At 37.1% G+C, this 23,176-nt stretch overlaps 1 protein-coding gene across 7 annotated transcripts in view; it reads left to right on the top strand.

Annotated features, from left to right (window-relative positions):
* LOC307190962 (uncharacterized protein) overlaps positions 1–23,176 on the top strand; it is a 445,225-nt gene that overhangs the window by 206,957 nt on the left and 215,092 nt on the right. For all 7 annotated transcript variants that reach the window (XR_013829564.1, XR_013829565.1, XR_013829566.1 and 4 more), the window contains exon 4: positions 12,251–12,307. Coding sequence is in view for 3 of the 7 variants with exons in the window: in XM_079930478.1 (XP_079786604.1) it covers positions 12,251–12,307 (57 nt within the window). In the remaining 4 variants the exon portion in view is untranslated. The remainder of the gene's footprint in view (positions 1–12,250; positions 12,308–23,176) is intronic.

Below are 23,176 nucleotides of genomic sequence, written 5' to 3'. Positions count from 1 at the left end.
TGTAAGAAAAAATATTGGTGTTATTTTAAGCTACTAAGTGTGTGGTAATTTGTCATGGCAGCCATAAGAAACTAATTCATAGGCATAAATTGATGGCAACCTAAACAAGGCTGCTAGCACTCAAATAGCTGATTGGAAAAATATTTAGGAGGTGGAATTGACAAGACTTGGTGATAGGTAGAAAATGTGTGAGAGGTAGAGAGAGGACAGAAAGGGTAAGAGTACTCAAAGATTTTTCTCATAGCGGGGTGCTACTGTAACAAATACCAAAAAATGTGACAGTGGCTTTGGAACTGGGTAATGGGTAAAGGCTGGAAGGGTTTTGAGGTGCATATAAGAAAGGCCTAGATTGCCTTGATGGTGGTATCATTCACTGTGATTGGTCACTTAAGAGGGAAAATAGAAGTTTAGTTTTACATGTGCTGAGTCGGAGAATCCTGAGGTCACCCTAGTGGAGTAGCTAGTTGAATTGATTAGATCTATAAATTTAGAGCTTAGGAAAGAGATTCTAGGTATAGATTTACAGTGTGGGGATTAATCAATATATAAATATAACTAAGGTGGATTTTCGTGGGTTGCAGCATCAATGGGTAATTGATAAGGAGAAAACAGCCTGCATAAACAGAACTGCTTTAAATAATTAGCTTCTGAAGGAGTCAGGGAGATTCTGTATTTGGGAGAATGTTTGGAAAAGGATGTGAGTTGAAGGAGGGTTTGGGGAATGTACTGCGTATGTGTAAATGTTGATTTAAGAGACCATTGTGAGAGAGAATATCAAGGCAGGAAAGGGAGAAGAGAATGAGTAGACTAACATATTTGCAGAGGAGTTTGGAATTTGGCATAGGAGGAGATGCTCGTCTTCTTCATGAAGAGGCTCTGCTGTTCAATTGTAGAAGGAGGAAATAAAACAATTATGCCATGGACTAATTACCAATAGACAGTAGGCCTTATTAGTCTAAGAATGGCTCTGGAGCCAGGAAGCTGGCATTAAAGTTGCTGCAATTCATACAGTAAACGTGGGCTCTCTAGCCAGTTTCTGGCAGGTTTGGTTTTAGGCAAGTTATTTAACCACTGTGTCATTTAGCTTCATCAAATACAACATGCCAATATTAATTAACCCATTTTATTGAGTTAATGTGACTATTAGCTGAGTTATTACAGTGTAAAAGACTTGGAGCAGTGTTTGCACAGAGGAAGCACAATAAATGTTTGCCATTGTTATTAGGTGTTACAATTTTAAGTGCATATTTATTTTTGCCTTTTTATGATGGATTTCCCAATCTAACCTTTACACTTCTGGATGTCATAGCAAGGACACTCTTGACTTGTACAAAACTGTGAAGATATGAACACAACCATACTGGTAGTAACCTTGAGCACTGTTTTTGGAACCAGTCTGTCTGACTTGAGTTTACTCTTGGATAACTGACTTGGTATCTGTTTGAAGATAAGAAATAAACTTAACTTCTCCAAAAACTCATCTTAAAAAGTGATGGGATGAGTTTATATGATTTCTCATCATATTTCTAAATCTCATATGCTGTGACTTTATTCCACATGAAATACATAATTAGCAAATAGAATATAACATTATGTGAACAAACATAGTTTCTTTCCCAACATAGTTATCCCATATTCTTTTCCTCTGATGCATCCGATTATGCACAGTTCTGAACAGTTCTTTCTTTAGGCTTTGATGTATACTCTACTTTGATATGATTATATTGCTATATATTATTTATTATGCTCCAGTATGCTGCTTCGTGCTGCATGAAAAGTAGAGGTGAATAAAATGCCTATGCAATTACACTGAAGTAAAAAGGCAAACAAAATTAGGAGATATAAATAAACAGCTCAGAAAATTATTTCTATGGTAAAGTTTTGTGTTATTTTTATTGTTTTACTAGTTCCTTCAGTTAGTAAATATCTTCAGGGAACTTTGTGTTATCTCACCTTGATGGAAATGGGAGAGGGTGTAATGATGCAAATATTACAATTACTATTATAATTGTTAAGTGCTGAACAGTTTATACTACTCTTCACATCCATTATTACATTTAATATCTATCACAGTGCAATGAAATAAGGAGGGGCAGCCTTCGGAGAGTATCTTGAACCTAGAAAACGTTCTGTAAATGTTTACTATGGGCTAGTCTTGTAAGATTATTTATTGTCCTTTAAAAACTCAGATTCAAGGATATAATGATTCCAGTCTGGGCTTTCTTATCAATTATGCAGCATTGAGCATGTTGGTTAAATTCTTTGGTCTCAGCTTTCTCTTCTCTAGGTTAGATGGAAGATTGGTAAACTCTAAGGTCTGCTCTTTCTATAACATTCTGATGTGGACCACAGTTACTTAAAACTATATCCATTAGTTCTCTTTTTTGACTAAAATTTTTGGATTGCACTGAATCTGCAAGTTGACCATTTTATATGGACAGATTGTGAAATTTAACTATTCTCATTGCTCTTACTATTTGACAGATGGTCAGTAAGAGTATTTTGGAAGACCAAGTGAGTTAATGATTGGGGCAGACCAGTGTTGCCTGGAGCAACTCTTGCCAATCTATCACGATAACTTGGGTTAAAATCTTATAGTTACACTACCATAGCACTTGACACTTGGCAGTGAATAATATTGATGGAATCCAGTCCACATGGTGATTTTAGTTCTCTAAGAAAGTTTTAATCTGCTGAAGGGTTTCATATTTCTTTTATGCCTTGGATTGAGAAAGTGGCCAGAGAAGTGTTTTTGGATTTTGAGCACAAAAATCCAATGTAGAAAGTAAACTAGAAGGTAGAGATGATCTCAGTGTCCCTGAGATCTGGATAGGGGGACCCTCAGACACTTGCTGAGTGACTGTCTATGTTTGTTTGGCCCCAAGACAGCAGTGGCTTTCCTGATCTTCATTATAGATGGGAATTTGGATCAATCTATGCCTTTCTCTAGGCTCTAAATTTCTGTCTTGGGTAGACAGTTCTTACATATCAGTACATAGCTGTGGACAAGCCTCTGTTTAACTGCAACTTTTTTTACAATTGCCCATTTACTTATTTAAGACCCATCATGACAGAGACCATATCTCTCTGATTTTTTGCTTTATTCCTGGCACCTTCCACAATACCTGATGATAGCAGTCACTCAGTAGTCAATTGGTGGGTAAATGTAAAATAAGAATATTTAATAACCCTACTCAGGGGTCAAAGAGATTTCAGCTTTGAAGGGAGCCTTTATTTATTTATGTGTGGGAATGTGGAGGCTTAGAATAGTGATGGTGCTTCCTGAAAAAGAGAGGACTGTCACTGTCTCAGTTGGCAAAGCAGAGAATACATTTTCTTTACAAATACCCAGAGCATACAAAATTGGATTATTGGATTTGAATTTACTGTTTTTAAGATTTCATAAAAGGAAAACTAACCAGATATAGAGCTGAATCAGCAAAATATCAGACGATTTAAAATGGCAGTTGAGAGAGTATGTGAGGAGCATTACAGAAGAGGGAAGGGAAGTGGTGCTGGTTGAGGATTAGCTGAGGGAGTGAAGGGCATGATTTCGGCTGACACAGCAGACACAGCATGAACCAAAGTCAAGGACAGGGGAGAGAGGCAGGGGCTTAGAGATATTCTGTAGGAACCTCCAGGCCGGTACCAACAAGGAGATCAAGACATGTTTTTACTGATAAGCAGAGCCAGTGTGAAGGTCAGAACTTTGATCATGAGAAATTTTAATTACTTAGATATTGATCAGAATACCTAGAAACCAACTACAGAAGGGAGAGTTTGAGAACAGGGCTGATTTCTTGGATGCAAGCTAGGGGACCTGGCTGCTCTTCCTGGGCTCTGGTCAGTTGCTATTCTAAGTACATCCTAGGAAAAAAGCCAACTATGATAATGGGTTAGACGTTGGGGAATGGCAGTGACCGCAGTACTATTAGATTTTAAATGTTAAGTGAAAGAAGCATTAAAAGAAGTTGCTTTTGTAGGAATGTGTGCAAAGCTCTAAGGATTTTTGATGGAAAATTTATAATGTAAAGGGGAAGGGGGGAAGAATATTTAAAGGTGAATTGAAGTGCTTCTTTAAAATCAATAAAGAAAATTAAAACTCTTTAATGATCTTAGACCTGTAAAACAGTCTCAGAGCCAGGACCTGCCCAAGTATATCAGGTGTCTCTCTGGCCTTTGAGAAATTGCTTTTTTTTGTTTGTTTGTTTTCTTTTTAAAAAAATTTTATTGGAGTATAGTTGCTTTATAGTGTTGTGTTAGTTTCTGCTGTATTGCAAAGTGAATCAGTTATACATATATCCATTCTTTTTTAAGATATTTTCCCCCATATAGATCATTGACATATACAGATTACTATATATAAAACAGATAACTAATAAGAACCTACTGTAGAGAGAACTTCCGGGAGAGTGAACACAGGCAGGTGCTGCAAGAGTGATACCCTCAGAGAGAGATGGAAGCTTCCAGCCCTTTCGCCATGTGTCTTCATTTGTGCATCTCTCCCATCTGGCTGTTCCCTGAGTTATATCAATTGTAAGAAACAGTTGGCATATAGCTTCCTTTCAAATTCACTGAAAGAGAGAAGTTTAAGATTTTCATCAGAGGGACCTTCAAGATGGTGGAGGAGTAAGACGTGGATATCACCTACCTCCCCACAAATGCATCAAAATTACATCTACATGTGGAACAACTCCTAGAGAACACCTACTGAATGCTGACAGAAGACCTCAGAATTCCCAAAAGGCAAGAAACTCCCCACGTACCTGGGTAGGGCAAAAGAAAAGAGAAAAAACAGAGACAAAAGAGTAGGGATGGGACCTGCACCTCTGGGAGGGAGCTGTGAAGGAGGAAAAGTTTCCACACACTAGGAAGACCCTTCACTGGTGCAGAAGGGGTGTGGATGGGTGGGGGGGGAATCTTCAGAGCCACGGAGGAGAGCGCAGCAACAGGGGTGCAGAGGGCAAAGCGGAGAGATTCCCACACAGAGGATTGGTGCCGACCAGCACTCACCAGCCTGAGAAGCTTGTCTGCTCACCTGCCCGGATAGGTGGTGGCTGGGAGCTGAGGCTCTGGCTTCGGAGGTGAGATCCCAGGGAGAGGACTGGGGTTGGCTGCATGAACACAGCCTGAAGGGGGCTAGTGTGCCACAGCTAGCCGGTAAGGAGTCTGGAAAAATGTCTGGACCTGTCTAAGAGGCAAGAAACCATTGTTTCAGGGTGTGCAAGGAGAGGGGATTCAGAGCACCACCTAAACGAGCTCCAGAGATGGGTGTGAGCCGTGGCTATCAGTGCAGAGACCAGAGATGGACATGAGATGCTAAGGCTGCTGCTGCAGCCACCAAAAAGCCTGTGTGCGAGCACAGGTCACTATCCACACCTCCCTTCCTGGGAGCCTGTGCAGCCCGCCACTGCCAGGGTCCCGTGTTCCAGGGACAGCTTCCTTGGGAAAAAACACGGCACACATCAGGCTGTTGCAACGTTATGCCGGCCTCTGCAGGCTCACCCCACATTGCAGTTATAACTACGGTGCCCCTCCCTCCCCCCAGTATGAGTGAGCCAGAACCCCCTAATCAGCTGCTGCTTTAACTCCATCCTGTCTGGGTGGGAACAGAAGCCTGAGGGCAACCTACATGCAGAGGTGGGGCCAAAACCATGGCTGAACCCCAGGAGTTGTGCCAACAAAGAAGAGAAAGGGAAATTTCTCCCAGCAGCCTCAGAAGAAGCGGATTAAATCCCCACAGTCAACTTGAGGTGCCCTGCATCTGTGGAATATGTGAATAGATAATGAATCAACCAAAAATTGAGGTGGTGGACTTTGGGAGCAACTGTAGACTTGGGGTTTGCTGTCTGCAGCTGATATGTTTCTGATTTTTATGTTTATCTTAGTATAGTTTTTAGTGCTTGTTATCATTGGTGGATTTGTTTATTGATTTGGTTTCTCTCCTTTTTGTTTTTATTATTTTTTACTTTTTTATTTTAATTTTATTTTTAATATTTTTCTTACATTTTCTCTCCCTTTTCTTCAACCTGTGTACTGACTGGGTCTTGGTGCTCTGGCCTGGTGTCAGGCCTGAGACTCTGAGGTGGGAGAGCCGAGTTCAGGACATTGGACCACCAGAGGCCTCCCAGCCCCAAGTAATATCAATCAGCGAGAGCTCTTCCAGAGATCTCTGTCTCAACAGTAAAACCCAGCACCACCCAATGGCCAGCAAGCTCCAGTGCTGGATGCCCGATGACAAACAACTAGCAAGACAGGAACACAACCCCACCCATTAGCAGAGAGGCTGCCTAAAGTCATAATAAGTTCACTGACACACCAAAAAACACAACTGGACACAGCCCTGCCCACTAGAAAGACAAGGTCCAGCCCCACCCACCAGAACACAGGCACCAGTCCCCTCTACCAGGAAACCTACACAACCCACTGAACCAACATTACCCACTGGGGGCAGACATCAAAACAATGGGAACTACGAACGTTCAGCCTGCGAAAAGGAGACCCCAAACACAGTAAGTTAAGCAAAATGGGAAGACAGAAAATATGCAGCAGATGAAGGAGCAAGGTAAAAACCCACCAGACCAAACAAATGAAGAGGAACTAGGCAGTCTACCTGAAAAAGAATTCGAGTAATGATAGTAAACATGATCCCAAATCTTCTAAATAGACTGGAGAAAATACAGGATATGTTTAACAACGACTTACAAGAACTAAAGAGCAAAGAAACAATGAGGAACAACACAGTGAATGAAATTAAACATTCTTTAGAAGGAATCAGTAGCAGAATAACTGAGGCAGAACGGATAAGTGACCTGAATGATAAAATAGTGGAAATAACTACTGCCTAACAGAATAAAGAAAAAAGAATGAAAAGGATTGAGGACAGTCTCAGAGCCCTCTGGGACAACATTAAAATTATAGGGGTCCCAGAAGAAGAAGAGAAAAACAAAGGGACTGAGAAAATGCTTGAAGGGATTATAGTTGAAAACTTCCCAAATGTGGGAAAGGAAATAGTCAAGTCCAGGAAATGCAGGAAACCCATACAGGATAAATCCAAGGAGAAAAATGCCAAGACACATATTAATGAGACTATCAAAAATTAAAGAAAAAATATTAAAAGTAGCAAGAGAAAAGCAAAAAATAAAAAATAAGGAATCCCCATAAGGTTAATAGCAGATCTTTCAGCAGAAACTCTGCAAGCCAGAAGAGAGTGGCAGGACATATTTAAAATAATGAAAGGGAAAGACCTACACCAAGATTACTCTACCAGCAAGGATCTCATTCAGACTTGATGGAGAAATGAAAACATTTACTGACAAGCAAAAGCTGAGAATTCAGCAGCACCAAACCAGCTTTGCAACAAATGCTAAAGGAACTACTCTAGGCAAGCAACACAAGAGAGGGAAAAGCCCTACAAAACCAAACCCAAAACAATGAAGAAAATCGTAATAGGAACATACATATCGATAATTACCTTAAATGTAAATGGATTAAATAATCCAACCAAAAGTCACAAACTGGCTGAATGGATACAAAAACGATACCCATATATATGCTGTCTACAAGAGACCCACTTCAGACCTAGAGACACATACAGACTGAAAATGAGGGGATGGGAAAAGATATTCCATGAAAATAGAAATAAAAGGAAGGCTGGAGTAGCATTTCTCATATCAGACAAAATAGACTTTAAAAGAAAGACTATTACAAGAGACAAAGAAGGACACTACATAACAATCAAGGGATCAATCCAAGAAGAAGATATAACAATTATAAATATATATGCACCCACATAGGAGCACCTCAATACATAAGGCAACTGCTAACAGCTATAAAAGAGGAAATCGACAGTGACACAATAATAGCGGGGGACTTTAACACCTCACTTTCACCAATGGACAGGTCATCCAAAATGAAAATAAATAAGGAAACACAAGCTTTAAATAACACATTAAACAAGATGGACTTAATTGATTTTTATAGGACATTCCATCCAAAAACAACAGAATACACTTTCTTCTCAAGTGCTCATGGAACATTCTCCAGGATAGATCATATCTTGGGTCACAAATCAAGCCTTGGTAAACTTAAGAAAATTGAAGTCATGTCAAGTATCTTTTCCCCTCACAATGCTATGAGACTAGATATCAATTACAGGAAAACAAACTGTAAAAATACAAACACATGGAGGCTAAACAATACACTACTAAATAACCAAGAGATCGCTGAAGAAATCAAAGTGGAAATCAAAAAATACTTGGAAACATATGAAAATGAAAACGCGATGACCTAAAACCTATGGGATGGAGCAAAAGCACTTCTAAGAGGGAAGTTTAGAGCAATACTGTCCTACCTCAAGAAACAAGAAACACCTCAAACAACCTAACCTTACACCTAAAGCAATTAGAGAAAGAAGATCAAAAAAACCCCAAAGTTAGCAGAAGGAAAGAAATCATAAAGATCAGATCAGAAATAAAAGGAAATGAAGGAAACAGTAGCAAAGATCAATAAAACTAAAAGCTGGTTCTTTGAGAAGATAAGCAAAATTGATAAACCACTAGCCAGACTCATCAAGGAAAAAGGGAGAAGACTCAAATCAATAGAATTAGAAATGAAAAAGAAGAACAAGTGACCTTGCAGAAATACAAAGAACCATGAGGGTTTACTACAACTATATGCCAATTAAGTGGACAACCTGGAAGAAATGGACAAATTCTTAAAAAAGCACCACCTTCTGAGACTGAACCAGAAAGAAGTAGAAAATATAAACAGACCAGTTACAAGCACTGAAATTGAAACTGTGATTAAAAATCTTTCAGCAAATAAAAGCCCAGGACCAGATGGCTTCACAGGCGAATTCTATCAAACATTTAGAGAAGAGCTAACACCTATCCTTCTCATACTCTTCCAAAATATAGCAGAGGGAGGAACACTCCCAAACTCATTCTACGAGCCCACCATCACCGTGATACCAAAACCAGACAGAGATGTCACAGAGAAAGGCCAATATCAGTGATGAACATTAATGCAAATATCCTCAGCAAATACTAGCAAACAGAATCCAACAGCACATTAAAAGGATCATACACCATGATCATATGGGGTTTATCCCAGGAATGCAAGGATTCTTCAATATATGGAAATCAATCAATGTGATACACCATATTAACAAACAGAAGGATTAAAACCATATGATAATCTCTATAGATGCAGAAAAAACCTTCAAAAAATTCAACACCCATTTATGATAAAAATTCTCCAGAAAGTAGGCACAGAGGGGACTTACCTCAACATAATAAAGGCCATATATGACAAACCCACAGCCAACATCATTCTCAATGGTGAAAAACTGAAACCATTTCCTCTAAAATCAGGAACAAGACAAGGATGCCCACTCTCGCCACTATTATTGAACATAGTTTTGGAAGTTTTACCCTCATCAATCAGAAGAAAAAGCAATAAAAGGAATCCAAATTGGAAAAGAATAAGTAAAACTGTCACTGTTTGCAGATGATATAATACTATACATAGAGAATCCTAAAGATGCACCAGAAAACTACTAGAGCTAATCAATCAATTTGATAAAGTACCAGTGTACAAAATTAATGCTTAGAAATCTCTTGCATTCCTATACACTAATGATGAAAAATCTGAAAGAGAAATTAAGGAAATGCGCCCATTTACCATTGCAACAAAAAGAATAAAATACCTAGGAATAAACCTACCTATGGAGACAAAAGACCTGTATGCAGAAAACTTTAAGACACTGATGAAAAAATTAAAGATGATACAAACAGATGGAGAGATATACCATGTACTTGGATTGGAAGAATCAACACTGTAAAAATGACTAAACTACCCAAAGCAATATACAGATTCAATGAAATCCCTATCAAACTACCACTGGTATTTTTCACAGAACTAGAACAAAAAATTTCACAATACGTATGGAAACACAAAAGACCTCAAATAGCCAAAGCAATCTTGAGAAAGAAAAACGGGGCTGGAGGACTCAGGATCCCTGACTTCAGACTATACTACAAAGCTACAGTAATCAAGACAGTATGGTACTGGCAAAAAAACCATAATATAGATCAATGGTACAGGATAGAAAGCCCAGAGGTAAAACCACACACATATGGTCACCTTATCTTTGATAAAGGAGGCAAGAATATACAGTGGAGAAAAGACAGCCTCCTCAATAAGTGGTGATGGGAAAACTGGACAGCTACCTGTAGAATAATGAAATTAGAATACTTCCTAACACCATACACAAAAATAAACTCAAAATGGATTAAAGACCGAAATGTAAGGCCTTAAGCTGTAAAACTCTTAGAGGAAAACAGGCAGAACAGTCTATGACGTAAATCACAGCAAGATCCTTTTTGACCCACCTGCTAGAGAAATGGAAATAAAAACAAAAATAAACAAATGGGACCTAATGAAACTTAAAAGCTTTTGCACAGTCATGGAAACCATAAACAAGACTAAAAAACAACCCTCAGAATGGGAGAAAATATTTGCAAAATGAAACACCTGACAAAAGATTAATCTCCAAAGTATACAAGCAGCTCATGCAGCTCAATATCAAAAAAACAAACAACCCAATCCAAAAATGGGCAGAAGATCTAATTAGACATTTCTCCAAAGAAGATATACAGATTGCCAGCAAACACATGAAAGGATCCTCAACACCGCTGATCATTAGAGAATTGCAAATCAAAACTACAATGAGGTATCACCTCACACCAGTCAGAATGGCCATTATCAAAAAATCTACAAACAATTAATGCTGGAGCAGGTGTGGCTATAAGGGAACCCTCTTCCACTGTTGGTGGGAATGTAAATTGATACAGCCACTATTGAGAACAGTATGGAGGTTCCTTAAAAAACTAAAAATAGAACTACCATACAACCCAGCAATCCTACCATTGGGCATATACCCTGAGAAAACCATAATTCAAAACAGTCATGTACCACTATGTTCATTGCAGCTCTATTTACAATAGCCAGGACATGGGCGCAACCTCGGTGTCCACTGACAGATGAATGGATAAAGAAGATGTGGCACATGTATACAATGGAATATTACTCAACCATAAAAAGAAACGAAATTGAGTTATTTGTAGTGAGGTGGATAGACCTAGAGTCTGTCATACAGAGTGAAGTAATTCAGAAAGAGAAAAACAAATACTGTATGCTAACACATATATATTGAATCTAAAAAAGAGGTTCTGATGAACCTAGTGGCAGGACAGGAATAAAGATGCAGATGTGTAGAATGGACTTGAGGACACTGGGTGGGGAAAGTGTAAGCTGGAACGAAGTGAGAGAGTAGCATTGATATATATATACACACTACCAAATGTAAAATAGAAAGCTAGTAGAAGCAGCTACATAGCACAGGGAGATCAGCTCGGTGCTTTGTGACCAACTAGAGGGGTGCAATAGGGAGGTGGGAGGGAAATGCAAGAGGGAGGGGATATGGGGATATATTTATACATATAGGTGATTCATTTTGTTATACAGCAGAAACTAACACAATATTTTAAGGCAATCATACTCCAATGAACATGTTAAAAAAAAAAAAGAACCTACTGTATAGCACAGGGAACTCTGTTCAGTACTCTGAAAAGTTGCCTTTTATGACTTTACACGTCTGGTTGAGTGAATGGGCTTCTATTACGGTCTTGGTCTCAGTAGGTAGTACCATATCAACAAAGATATCCTAATATATGTCTTTGAAATTTTTTGCTAGACTTTGTAATGGCCCTGCAACTATGCTTCTTCTCCAAGCCTTGCCTCCCTAAAAGTATAGCTTCTTCACAGATGCAGAATGCTGTTTCTAAAACAGGTTTGGTAGTTTCACTCCTTTGCTGAACTTTCATCATCTTGTATACCAAAGACAATTCCTTACAATTTGGTCTTCACTCACTTCTTTGATCTCAATGTTTGTTGCTGTTCCCTTACATGAATCCTGCATTCTAGCCATGCATAAATCTTTTTTACTTTAGCATATATTTTTGTTTTTACTTTTTACTTTGGAATAAAATTATATTTACAGAAACTTTGTGAAGGTGGAGTAGAATTTAAATATACCCCCACCAGCTTTTCCTATACTTAGCATCTTACACTACTGTGGTATATCTGTCAAAATCAAGAAACAAATATTGTTACATTACTGATAAACTTTATGCTTCATGTATAGATTGGCAGCAGCTTCTCCATTAATGTCCTTTTTCTCTTCTAGGGTCCCATCAAGGATACCGCATTGCATTTAATCATAACATCTCCTTAGTCTCCTCTGGTATGTAACCATTTCTCAGATTTTTCTCATTTTTTATGACCTTGAGAATTTTGAGGAGTACTGGTATTCTGTAGAATGTCTGTCAATTTGGGTTTGTTTGATGTTTTTCCTCATGGTTAGACTGGAGTTATAGGGTTTTGTAAAGAATACCACAGAGGTGCCAAGCCCTGCGCATCCCATCATATCAAGGGGAACATACTATCAACATAACTTATCACTGTGATGTTAACCTGGACCTCTTGCTTAACGTAGTGTTTGTCAGGTTTCTTCACTGTAAAGTTACTAATGTCCTCTTTCTATACTCTGTTCTTTGCAAGTGAGTCACTAAGTCAGCCTACACTCAAGGGTGAGGGAAAGATTAAGCTCCACCCCCTGGAGGGAAAAGTATACCATTTATTATTTGGAATTCCTCTGTAAAGGCAATTTATCTCCTTTCCCTTATTTATTTATTTATTGGTTTGTTTATTTATTTATTTACTGGCTTAGTCAATAAAGTATATCAGCATGATCTTATGAATATTCAGCTTCTACTTTGGATTATAATCCAATACTACATTATTTATTTTGTTGCTCAGTGTGTTCCAGCTTTGGCCACTGGGAGCTTGAAATCGTTGGTTCAGACTTTCGAATAGCTGGATCAGTAAAGACTGGTGTTTTACCAGTAATGAAACCAGCTCAGGCCTGCCTAAGCCAAAAAAGAAATTTGTTAGACATAGGAGCATCCCCAGAACCTTTGAGCTAGAATACACTTAGGTCTCTGAAAGACAGAAATGGATATTTAGAAGGCAGTCAGGACCCCTACTTCTCTCTTCTACTTTATTCACCGTGTCTAATTCATTTTTTTCTCCCTTTGCAACCTCAGACTGCTCAGTAGCTGCTACTACAGAGCTACTGCCTTCATGTGTTTAAGTTACAGTTACATAAGGAGAGTGATATGCCTTTCTTAAGGCCCCACATCAAATTATTTGGAAAAGAAATTGTATTGCCTAACTTAGTTTAAATGTGCACTTTTGGCCCAAGAAGCTATGGCCGGGAGTGTGGTGTGGGTCATGAAGTTCAAACTTGTCTCTAGAGGTCCACACCTGTGTCAGTGTCATAGATTAGGGAGGCCTTTCCTAAGTAAGGGTGTATTGTTTTGAGCTTTCCAGGCACCAATAAAGGGTCCACTGTAAATGTATGTGGCCTTAGAATGCTGCTTCCTCTACCTTAAATTCACTTTTACCTTTGATTTGCACAGAAGGCTCCCATCAGTCATTACTTCCAGGATATCATCTCTGTCTGACTATTTCTCATAGTTATACTCATGTGATCACCTACAAAATTTTATTATTAGTAAATATATTTATTATACGGTACCTATGTACATATTTTTTCTCAAGATTCTAAGCCTCTTGAGGAAGCTTTCATGTGTAGTTCATTTTAACATCTCTAAGATCTAATATAGTCTCTAGAACATTATAGGTTCAATAAATGGTTTTTAAATGAGTAAATGACCAAGTATTAGTAAGATATGTATTAAACTATGGTAAGGCTGAAGACATGGAAACTAAAGTGCAAAATTAATCAGCTTTAGTTAAAAATATATTAATATTTTCTGATAAAACAGTTAAAGAGGCGATTTTCTCTCCACCACTCCTCACAAAGAAACCTTAGAAAATAGGATGCCTTAAAAGAAAAACGCAGCTCTTCAGTAATGGGAAGAATTGGGAAGATTCAAAGGCAAGTGAGCTGAACAAATTTTTAAGAGACAAGTGGAAGTGAAAGAAAGTAAAAAAACAGAGTATTAATTTGCAGGGCCTAATTCAATCAGCAAGAAAAGATTTCTCGAATGTATTTGTAGGAGACAGACGGTAAAGAGAAAATTGGTCTGCTGAAAAATGAGAATGGGGAATTAGAGACATAGGCTAAGGAAAGGGAAATTTGTTCAACAGCTGTATTTTGCTTTGGTCTTTACAGATCTAAGGGGAGATAAGGGATCACTTAGAATAGAAACCATTGCTCTTCTTTTAAAGTAGACAAGCCACACCTGAGGACGGATAAATGCCTAAGAGGGCAGTTGGAAGAAACACATTCAAACTCTACCAAGTTTATCTAGACTCATTGAATTAATGATGGTGGCCCTCATCTCAGGCACTCATACTTGGTCTTATCTGGTTTCTTGAGTTTTCAGTCACCTATCAATAATCCACTGTAGTTTTAGGAACCCCACTTGGAATTCTCAACCTGCTGTAATTTACCTAAGACCATGATGTTGTACTGGAAAGAGTACAGACTGATGAGTTAGAGGAACTGAAATTCTAGCCTTGAGTTGGAGATAGGAATTTGGATTACAGTAGCATGTCATTTTATGTTAAAACATTGACAGTTGAGAAGGTTAGCTAACAAAATCTTAGGTAGTAAAATGAGCAATAGGCCAAGGGAGAATTAAGGGGAATACTGGCACTTTAGGATCAGAAAGAGGGAGAGGGCATGAAAGTAAGGAGATTAGAAAAGAATGGTTCAGGACGTAAGAGGAGAATAAGAATGTGTTATCACAGACAAATAGGGACGAGAGAGTCTCAAGTAAGAGAAAGTATTCAACAGAATCAAATGCTGTAAAAGGATTGGGTAAATTCATTTTTTAAAGGTCCTTTATATTGAATATTGTCATATCCATTTTGAGGGTATTATTTTGGGTTATCTTTTTTATGAGACCCATGACTTTGCTTTGATTTTCTTTTTCTTTTTATTGAAACAACCTATTTTTCCAAGACCCAGACAACAATATTTTTGGTGTGGATTTGCTCTGATAATATTACCTTATATTCTTAATTGTAATGTATTTTTGCTACTTTAATTTTCCTTAATATCACTACCAATCAGTTCTTAAGAAGATAAGCTGGTGCTGTTTATATTGTGATTCTATTCCCCATCCCTACTCCAGAAACCATTATTGGTGGTGATTTTATTTTCTAGGAGGATGACTTTTGAACTAGGGAAGAAATTTGGATTTTGGATAGAGAAAAGTCTCAGTTTAAATCTCAGTTCTGTCATTTCACATTTGCATGTTCTTGGATATCGCATTTAATCTATCAGAGGCTTATTTTTCTCATTTGTACATCTATAAAAGGCATCTAATATCTATGTCATAGAATGCTTTTGAAGATATATGTGAACATAAGTTTACAATTGAAAATATTACTTTGTTGTAGTGTAAATTTATTTAATTATGTTCAGTTCAGATGAGATGTCTTTTGAACAGATTAATTTTCTGTAGGTTAAAAGGTAAGGTTCAGCCTGTGGTTCTAGACGAAATCAAAGTCTTTTCATATTCTTATATTAGCCCAGGGCAGTCCTGTAATGAAACACTCGTCTTGGGCAAATACCAACTTACGGTCATCTTCTCATTTTGTGCATGGTCTCTAGGGGAATACCACAGATAAAATTTTGTATTTCCAATTACACTTACATGAATACCTTAGGCGCCTCCAATTAAGCAGTCTCTTCTTTCACAGTTTGTCTACTGAAAACACTGAACACCAGAAATTGAAATGTCTTTGAATTGTCATTTCTCCAAGATTCCCTAGAAACAGTACATGGAGGGGGTTGTTCAGGCATATAAGTATGACCTGATTTCCATTGCCTCAGGCTTTGCTTTCACTGTCTATCACTGACTATCAGAATAAACTTGTCCATCATCGTCTTCAAGAGAGGGAACATCAAAAAACATGTGTTTCAGGCAGCACCTTGATTATATTAATACATACCTGGGCCTTAATCACTGACTTCTTAATTCCATATTCACACCAGCTCAGAATGTTGACTGTGGTGAGGAATGAATTTCTTTATTTTACAGCTTCAGATTGGGCAACCTATTATCTTCAGGACTGCAGGTTCCTTTATAGTAATATCCCCTACAGGTATCCTTCTCTGACCTAATTACCCATCTCTGCTCCTCTCCCCTCCAGAAAACTTGGTTAGTGCCTTTGCGTCTCTTGGCATACCTTATCAAGGCACTTACGTATCCATTGTACTTCATATGTTTCCATGACTCTTCCTCTGCTAGCCTTGAGAGAAGATGTTGCCTTTTTAACCTATGTCTATATCCCTATGTCCAAAATTCCTATGATGGAGGAATTAAATATCATTAAATATCAGTTGGATGACTCAGCAAATGGACTGAGTCCTTATTTGACTTCTGATCCTATGATATTTAATATTTCCATGATTCCACAAATTCTCCTTTTTGATCCAGACATCAACAGAAATACTTCACCCTCACTCTGTTGGTTCAACAGTAAACTATTTTTTTTCCTGTTTTCAGCATACATTTAAAACACATGCTCATTTTCATATTACTCTGAAACCTTTTTAGGATGCTTGTGCTGGAAACATTAAGGGGTTTGTCAAGCTTCTAAAATAATTAACTTGGGAACAGGATATCTGAAGGTTGAAGATCAAATATTATCTTCTTTTAAGAAATTTTCTTGACTTTCCAAGGAATGTTAGACCCCTAGAACTTGATTCATTCCCTCTTATAGAACTCAACTTGTCACAGTTTAAGGTATCCACTTATAGGGAAGACACAGACTGGGAGCTTCCTCAGGACAATATCTTTGTTTCTTACTCATTTTTTTTTCCTTATGCCTGGTTGAGTATCATTTTCTAAAACTTTGCACACATTTTTCCCTCTGAATAGAACACTCTATTCAAAACCCTCTACCATTGTCACCTCCTACCCTATTCCAGTATCAATACAAACACACATACTTCTCTGGGTAACCCCTAAATATTCTTTAAATTTCAGCTTTTACCTACTTTCAAAAATGTCCTATGGCTGCCCCCATCTCTCACTCCACATGGTTGTATTTATCGTATTGTTTTTAAATGGTTCACTTTATTTTCCATACTAACCTGTGAGCTCTTTAAGGTCAAGAACTGTGGCTTGTTCTCCTTTTTGTGTCCCATGTCCGTTCTAAGCCTGAACGTAGTAGGTGATGAGCACAGATATTTTAAAGATAAGTGTACCACTCTGCCAGTCTTCTGCAGAAGTATCTAATCAGTTACTGGCCAAGCAGTAAATCCTTCATTCATTTTGCATACTGGTGCTCTTCTCATACCTATACCTAAACTTCATTAAGTGAGCTCATTGATACGGAGATTTCTGGAAAAGCTTTATAGCTATTATTTGGGATTAGGGTTCAGTGAGTAACAACAGTGAGTAACATGACAGTTACATGTTATATGACTATTATTGATCAGATTTCAAGAGAAAGTCCATTAACCCTAGCATTTCCTTTGGTGGAAGAGCTGCTTTGTAGATTGGTCCTTCTGTGGTGGAATGAGATGGCTCAAAAATTTAGTTCCAGAAAGTACATGTAAAAAAGTGAAATTGTAAAGTGCCACGCAGGCTGGGTCTACTGTTTCAGCGATTCTTCTGGTGACAGCCAGAGGTGACTAAGGGCCTCCTGAGAATTATGAAATGTTATCTGTGTTATGAGCAGAAGCTTTGAAAGAGCAATTATAAGTGTTTCTTATTTTCTGTTTCCTTATAATCAAGCATTCCACCAAACAACTCACACCAAGGTGCCATTATGTTCAGTTTCCGATTGATTATCATTGTTTAGATGAGACCTTCAGGGAATATATTAGGTAGTGGTTGTTCAAAATTGGGAACTAAGTAGCATTGTTGACTCAGTGTAGTTGTGAGTGAATGTACTTTCCATTACACATTTTCTATGCCTGCCTACCTTAAGCTCTCCCCTTCTCTTCCTTCCTTCCTCCCTCCTGCACTTTTTTCCTCCTTTTTACCTATCTTTGTTGAGTTTCTATTATATGTAGGCCTTTCGCTTAAGTAAATGAACAATTTCAACGTAGCTCAAAAATTTTGACAAAGATATGTATAGAATATCTGAGGATGAGAAAATAATTCAATCCATCTGAGAAGAAGAGAGATCAACAACATCCCTCACCAAAAAACCCACATACAAACAAATAAAACCAAGGCTTCTTAGTGGAAGTGATCAAATAGTAGTTCACTAGGGTTAAAGAAATAGGACATCTCAGGAAGGAATCACGTTTCTCTAGAGGGAATCACAGAGGTTTTCAAGGAAAGTATAGATCTCTGCTATCCAATATGGTGGCCAATAAGCACATGTGGTTATTTAAATTTAAATGAATTAATATTAAATTAAATTTAAAAATTACTTTCTCGGTTACACAAGCCACTTTCTAAATGCTCCATTTCTACATGGCTATCATATTGAACAATGTACATATAGAGCATTTCTAACATCACAGAAAATTCTGTCAGCATTAAATTGTAATAATTGTGCTAGGGGAAGAGGGTGCATTTTGGAGGAATGGCTCATAATTCAGTTAGCTTAGTGAGAAAGAAAATAAGACAAATTATAATAATTAAATTAATAGCTATCATTGATTAAATACCTACTGTCTTTCATATTGCTTATATTTGATACTCATAGGTATTACTCTTATAAAAGTGGAGACTGAAGTTTGGAGAAGTACCTTTTCCAAGATCACTTAGCTAGTGAATAGTTTAAAGCAGAAGACCAAGGCAAAGGAGAATGGATATCTAAGAAGTTTGGATTGTGTACATTAGACAGTGGGGCACAAATGAATGTTCTAAGCAAGAAAGTGGTATGATGGGAGCTACACTTGAAGAAAAGTATTCCTGATTGATGGATGATGTATCTTTGGCCAGTGGAATAGCTTTCATCAGATGTCTGAGGTTAAACCTCAGAGTATTTTAGAGTTCAGTGAATTCTCTGTAAAACCTAGCCTTGGAGTATCTCCCTTTGCCTAGGTTTTATCAAAAGAAAAGCTAGAGGGTGGGCATAGAAGGAAAATATTGTAGATTATCACATAGGCAGGAGTGTTTTTTAAGGTACAAACAACTCATGTCTCAGAAAATGTAGTCATCCAAGACACTGATGTTTGTAAAATTATTCATGTAAAGTGTTATTCAGGCATACTTCATTTTATTGTGCTTTGCTTTATTGCATTTCACAGACAGTGCGTTTATTACATATTGAAATTTTGCTACAATCTTGCGTCGAACAAGCTTATTGGAGCCATTTTTCCAAGAGCATTGGCTCGCTGTGTGTCTCTGTACCACGTTTTGGTAATTCTCACATATTTCTAACTTTTAAATTATTACTATAGTTTTTTATGGTGATGTGTGATCAGCGATCTTTGATGTTACTATTGCAAAAAATTATAATACAGTGAAGGCTCAGAAGAGGGTTAGCATTTTTTAGCAATTCTTATTTTTTAATTAAGGCATAGACATTGTTTTTTTAGACATAATACAATTGCACACTTAATAGATTTCAGTATAGTGTTAACATGATTTTATATGCCCTGGGAAATAAAAAAATTCATGTGACTCTACTTATTGCGATACTCACTTTATTGCAGTGGTCTGGAACTGAACACCCAATATCTCCAAGATATGCCTGTATATTTATAATGATCATATCCATACCCACATACTCACACCCACACACCTCCATTTATACACACACACACACGCACATTCTCATAACAGTCACTACTGTTGAAAAACAGAGGTTTTATTTTAACATGTAAATTCAGTGGAGCTTTAGTATTCTTAGTTTTATCTTTTCAATAATTATTCAACAAATGTTAATGAAGACCTACTATGGTAGGTACTAGAGATGCAATGACAATTTAGTTTATGATCTAGTAGAAGATACAGAAAAGAAATCATGTAATTACAGTGCTTGATAAGTGCTACCATGACAATTTGTTCCCTTGCTGAAGCACAAACCTGAATGCTGAGCTGTGAATTACTGAGATAGTGAATGATGTTAGTCTATCACATCCCAATGCAGCTGGGTTGTTCTCTCCTTCTCCTTATCTACTTATAAATTCTCCTAAGGTTGTAAAAATGTTTTACTTATGAAATATTGCTGACAAAGGGAGAGATAGAACTTTAGTAAATGTAGAAAACTGTAGTTAAAATTTGAAGCTAGGCCAGGGAACTCGTTACTCTCAACAGAAATATAATTTGAGGTAAAGAAGAGAACCTGAAAAATAATCCATTTATAAATTTAGGAGTTCACAAAGGTTCCAGGGTATAAGTATGATGACTCCCAAGACAGTGTCCAGGGTCTACTGTAAGAAAGGCAAATAAACAGCCACTCTTTTTTATCTTCTAAAAGCAAGTCACCCATGAGATCACAGTAGAAAAACTTTAATGAAGTTGATGGATTTTACTCTTGAGTGTGTCCAGGCAGTATTGGCCTAAAATATACTACAGTGCCTGACGATTTCTTTTCTGAGTTTTGCCAGCTATTTGGATATTTAGCCAAAGAAGTGGGTACAGGTACCTTCTGATAGTATTCATTGAATTTTTGAGGATATTGTTACAAAGCAATAATAAATTGAAATACATTTTTAGTACAGTTATTAACTCTTGCTCTGATTCTGCTATTCACATATTACATAAGTTCTGCTAAAGCCAGTACTGTTAGATCAACCCTTCTGCAAATAACAAGTACTAATTCTGGAAAAAATTTAAAACAAGAAAAAGAAAAAGATATGAAGGAACTTGAGAACAACCCAAAGCAGACACATACCAGAGCAGTGTCTGCCCCTGGAAGAAAGGGACAGCCTTGGATGAATTTCACATTTTTTATGGCTATTTTCCTGAGAACATGCCTCATTGTGTGTCATGTGGGAACAACAAAAACCTAGTCTTACTTGCTTCAGGAACCAGAAGGCAGAGTTCAGGGCCATCACAGTTACTAGGAAGTGAGGGAGAATCCTGGAAAGGACAGAACCAGAGAGCGGAGACCACAGTTTGGTGTATAGGCACTGTACAAATCTCTGTCTGACCCCTGAAGCAGATACGTGTAAAGCAGACTCCAAAAAACCTAGTTAACTCTAAAAGCACAATGGCCTACAAAAAAAAGACGACAAAGTTTGCAGTTTGAGTCCAACCAAGTTAGTTTGCTGCTAAGACACAAACACACATGCGTGTGCACACACACGCAACAACACTCTTCAGAGACTATAACAGGAAAGTCTTACAACATATTATTCATAATTCCAGAATACAATCTGAAATCACCTGACATTTTAAAAGGTAGTAAGACATGATCTATTCTGAAGAGAAAAGAAACAACTAGTCAGTACTCTGAGATGACACAGGTATTGTGATTAGCAAAGATTTCAAAATAGGAGTTCCAGAAAGAGAGGAGAGAGAGGATGGGACAGAAACAATATCTGAAGAAACAACAGTTGATAATTTCTTATATTTGATGAAAGGCATAGCAGAGGCTCAATGAATCTGTCATGATAAATAAAACACTGATGAAAATAAAATGTAAATAAAACATTTTAAAGAAAATGTTTTTTTCTTTAAAATGGAGAAGAAAAATTACACATTACATGCAGGGGAACAATGAATCAAATGATGACTGACTTCTCATCAGAAAGAGTGGGTGCCATAAGACAGTAGGAGACTATCTTTAACTGACTGGGAGAAAGCAAAATAATAAAGGTCAACCTAGACTATATCACTGATAATATTCTTCATGAATAAAAGCAAATAAATACATTTTCAGATAAAAAAAAGACTAAGAGAATTTGTTGTCATTAGTCCAGCACTAAAAGAAATGTTAAAGGAACGTCTTCAGAATTATGAAAGGAGAATTCTGCTGAACTGTCGGCCTATAAAATATATAAATGTAATATACAAAAGCTATAACATAAAGGATGAGGAGGTTGTAAATAAAACTATATGTTAGAAGTTTTCTAAATTTGGTGTAAAATGACACAAAATTAACTCTACAACGTGAAAAGTTAAGGACGAATAATCTCTAGAGCAACCATTACAGAATAATGCAAATAAGTATAGCTAAAGTCAACAGATAAGTTAAAATCCTAAAAAAAAATTTAAGGCAGCAAAGCAATAAAAGTGGGAAAATAACAGCAACAAAGAAAACAGAGAAAATAAATAGAAAATCATGAGTAAATCAAACCATACCAAAATACATTGAGTGCAACAATGGGCTAAACATGCCAATAAAATGGCAGAGATTATCAGAGTAGATAAAAAAGCAAGACCTAACTATATGCTATCCACAAGAAATACACTTTAAACACAGAGATACATACAATAGGTTAAAGTAAACAGAAGGAAAATGATATATATCTTGAAAACAGTAAGTTTAAGAAGGCTAAAGTGGCTATATTACTATCACATCCAGTAGACTCGAAATAAAGTATATTACCAGAGATCAAGGGAGGTATATCATAATAATAAAAGAGAATTCATGTCAGGAAGATGTAACAGTTGTAAAAGTATATGCGCCTTACAACAGAACTTTGAAATGCATGAAGCAAACATTTTCAGAATTAAAAAGAAAAACAGACAATTTTCACAATCATTATTAGATATTGTAACACACTGTCCTCAGCAGTTGATGGAATAATTATACCAAAATAGTCAGTGGTCCATACACCAAAATGGACCTTATGACAGGCCATAAAAAGTCTCAATACGTTTAAAAATATATAAATACCACAAAATAAATTACATCAGTAACAAAAAGATATTCCAAAAATCCCTAAGTATTGGCATATTAACCAGTGTACTTATAAATAACTCATGGATTAAAGAAGAAATCACAAGGGAAATTAGAAAATAGTTTGAACTGAATGATAGTAAAAATACAATATATCAAGTTCTGTGGTATGTAACTAATCAGGCTTTAGAGGGAATTTTAATTTTTAATGCTTATGTTAGCAGTTTGGAGAGAAATCTATAGTTTTAAATGCTTATGTGCCTTAAAAAGATCTATAATAAAAGACCTAAAGTTCCACCTTAAGCTAGGAAAA

This window comes from Stenella coeruleoalba, assembly GCF_951394435.1.
Source record: "Stenella coeruleoalba genome assembly, chromosome: 8".
NCBI classification, from domain to species: Eukaryota; Metazoa; Chordata; class Mammalia; order Artiodactyla; family Delphinidae; genus Stenella; species Stenella coeruleoalba.
This window is presented reverse-complemented; position numbering and strand designations above follow the sequence as displayed.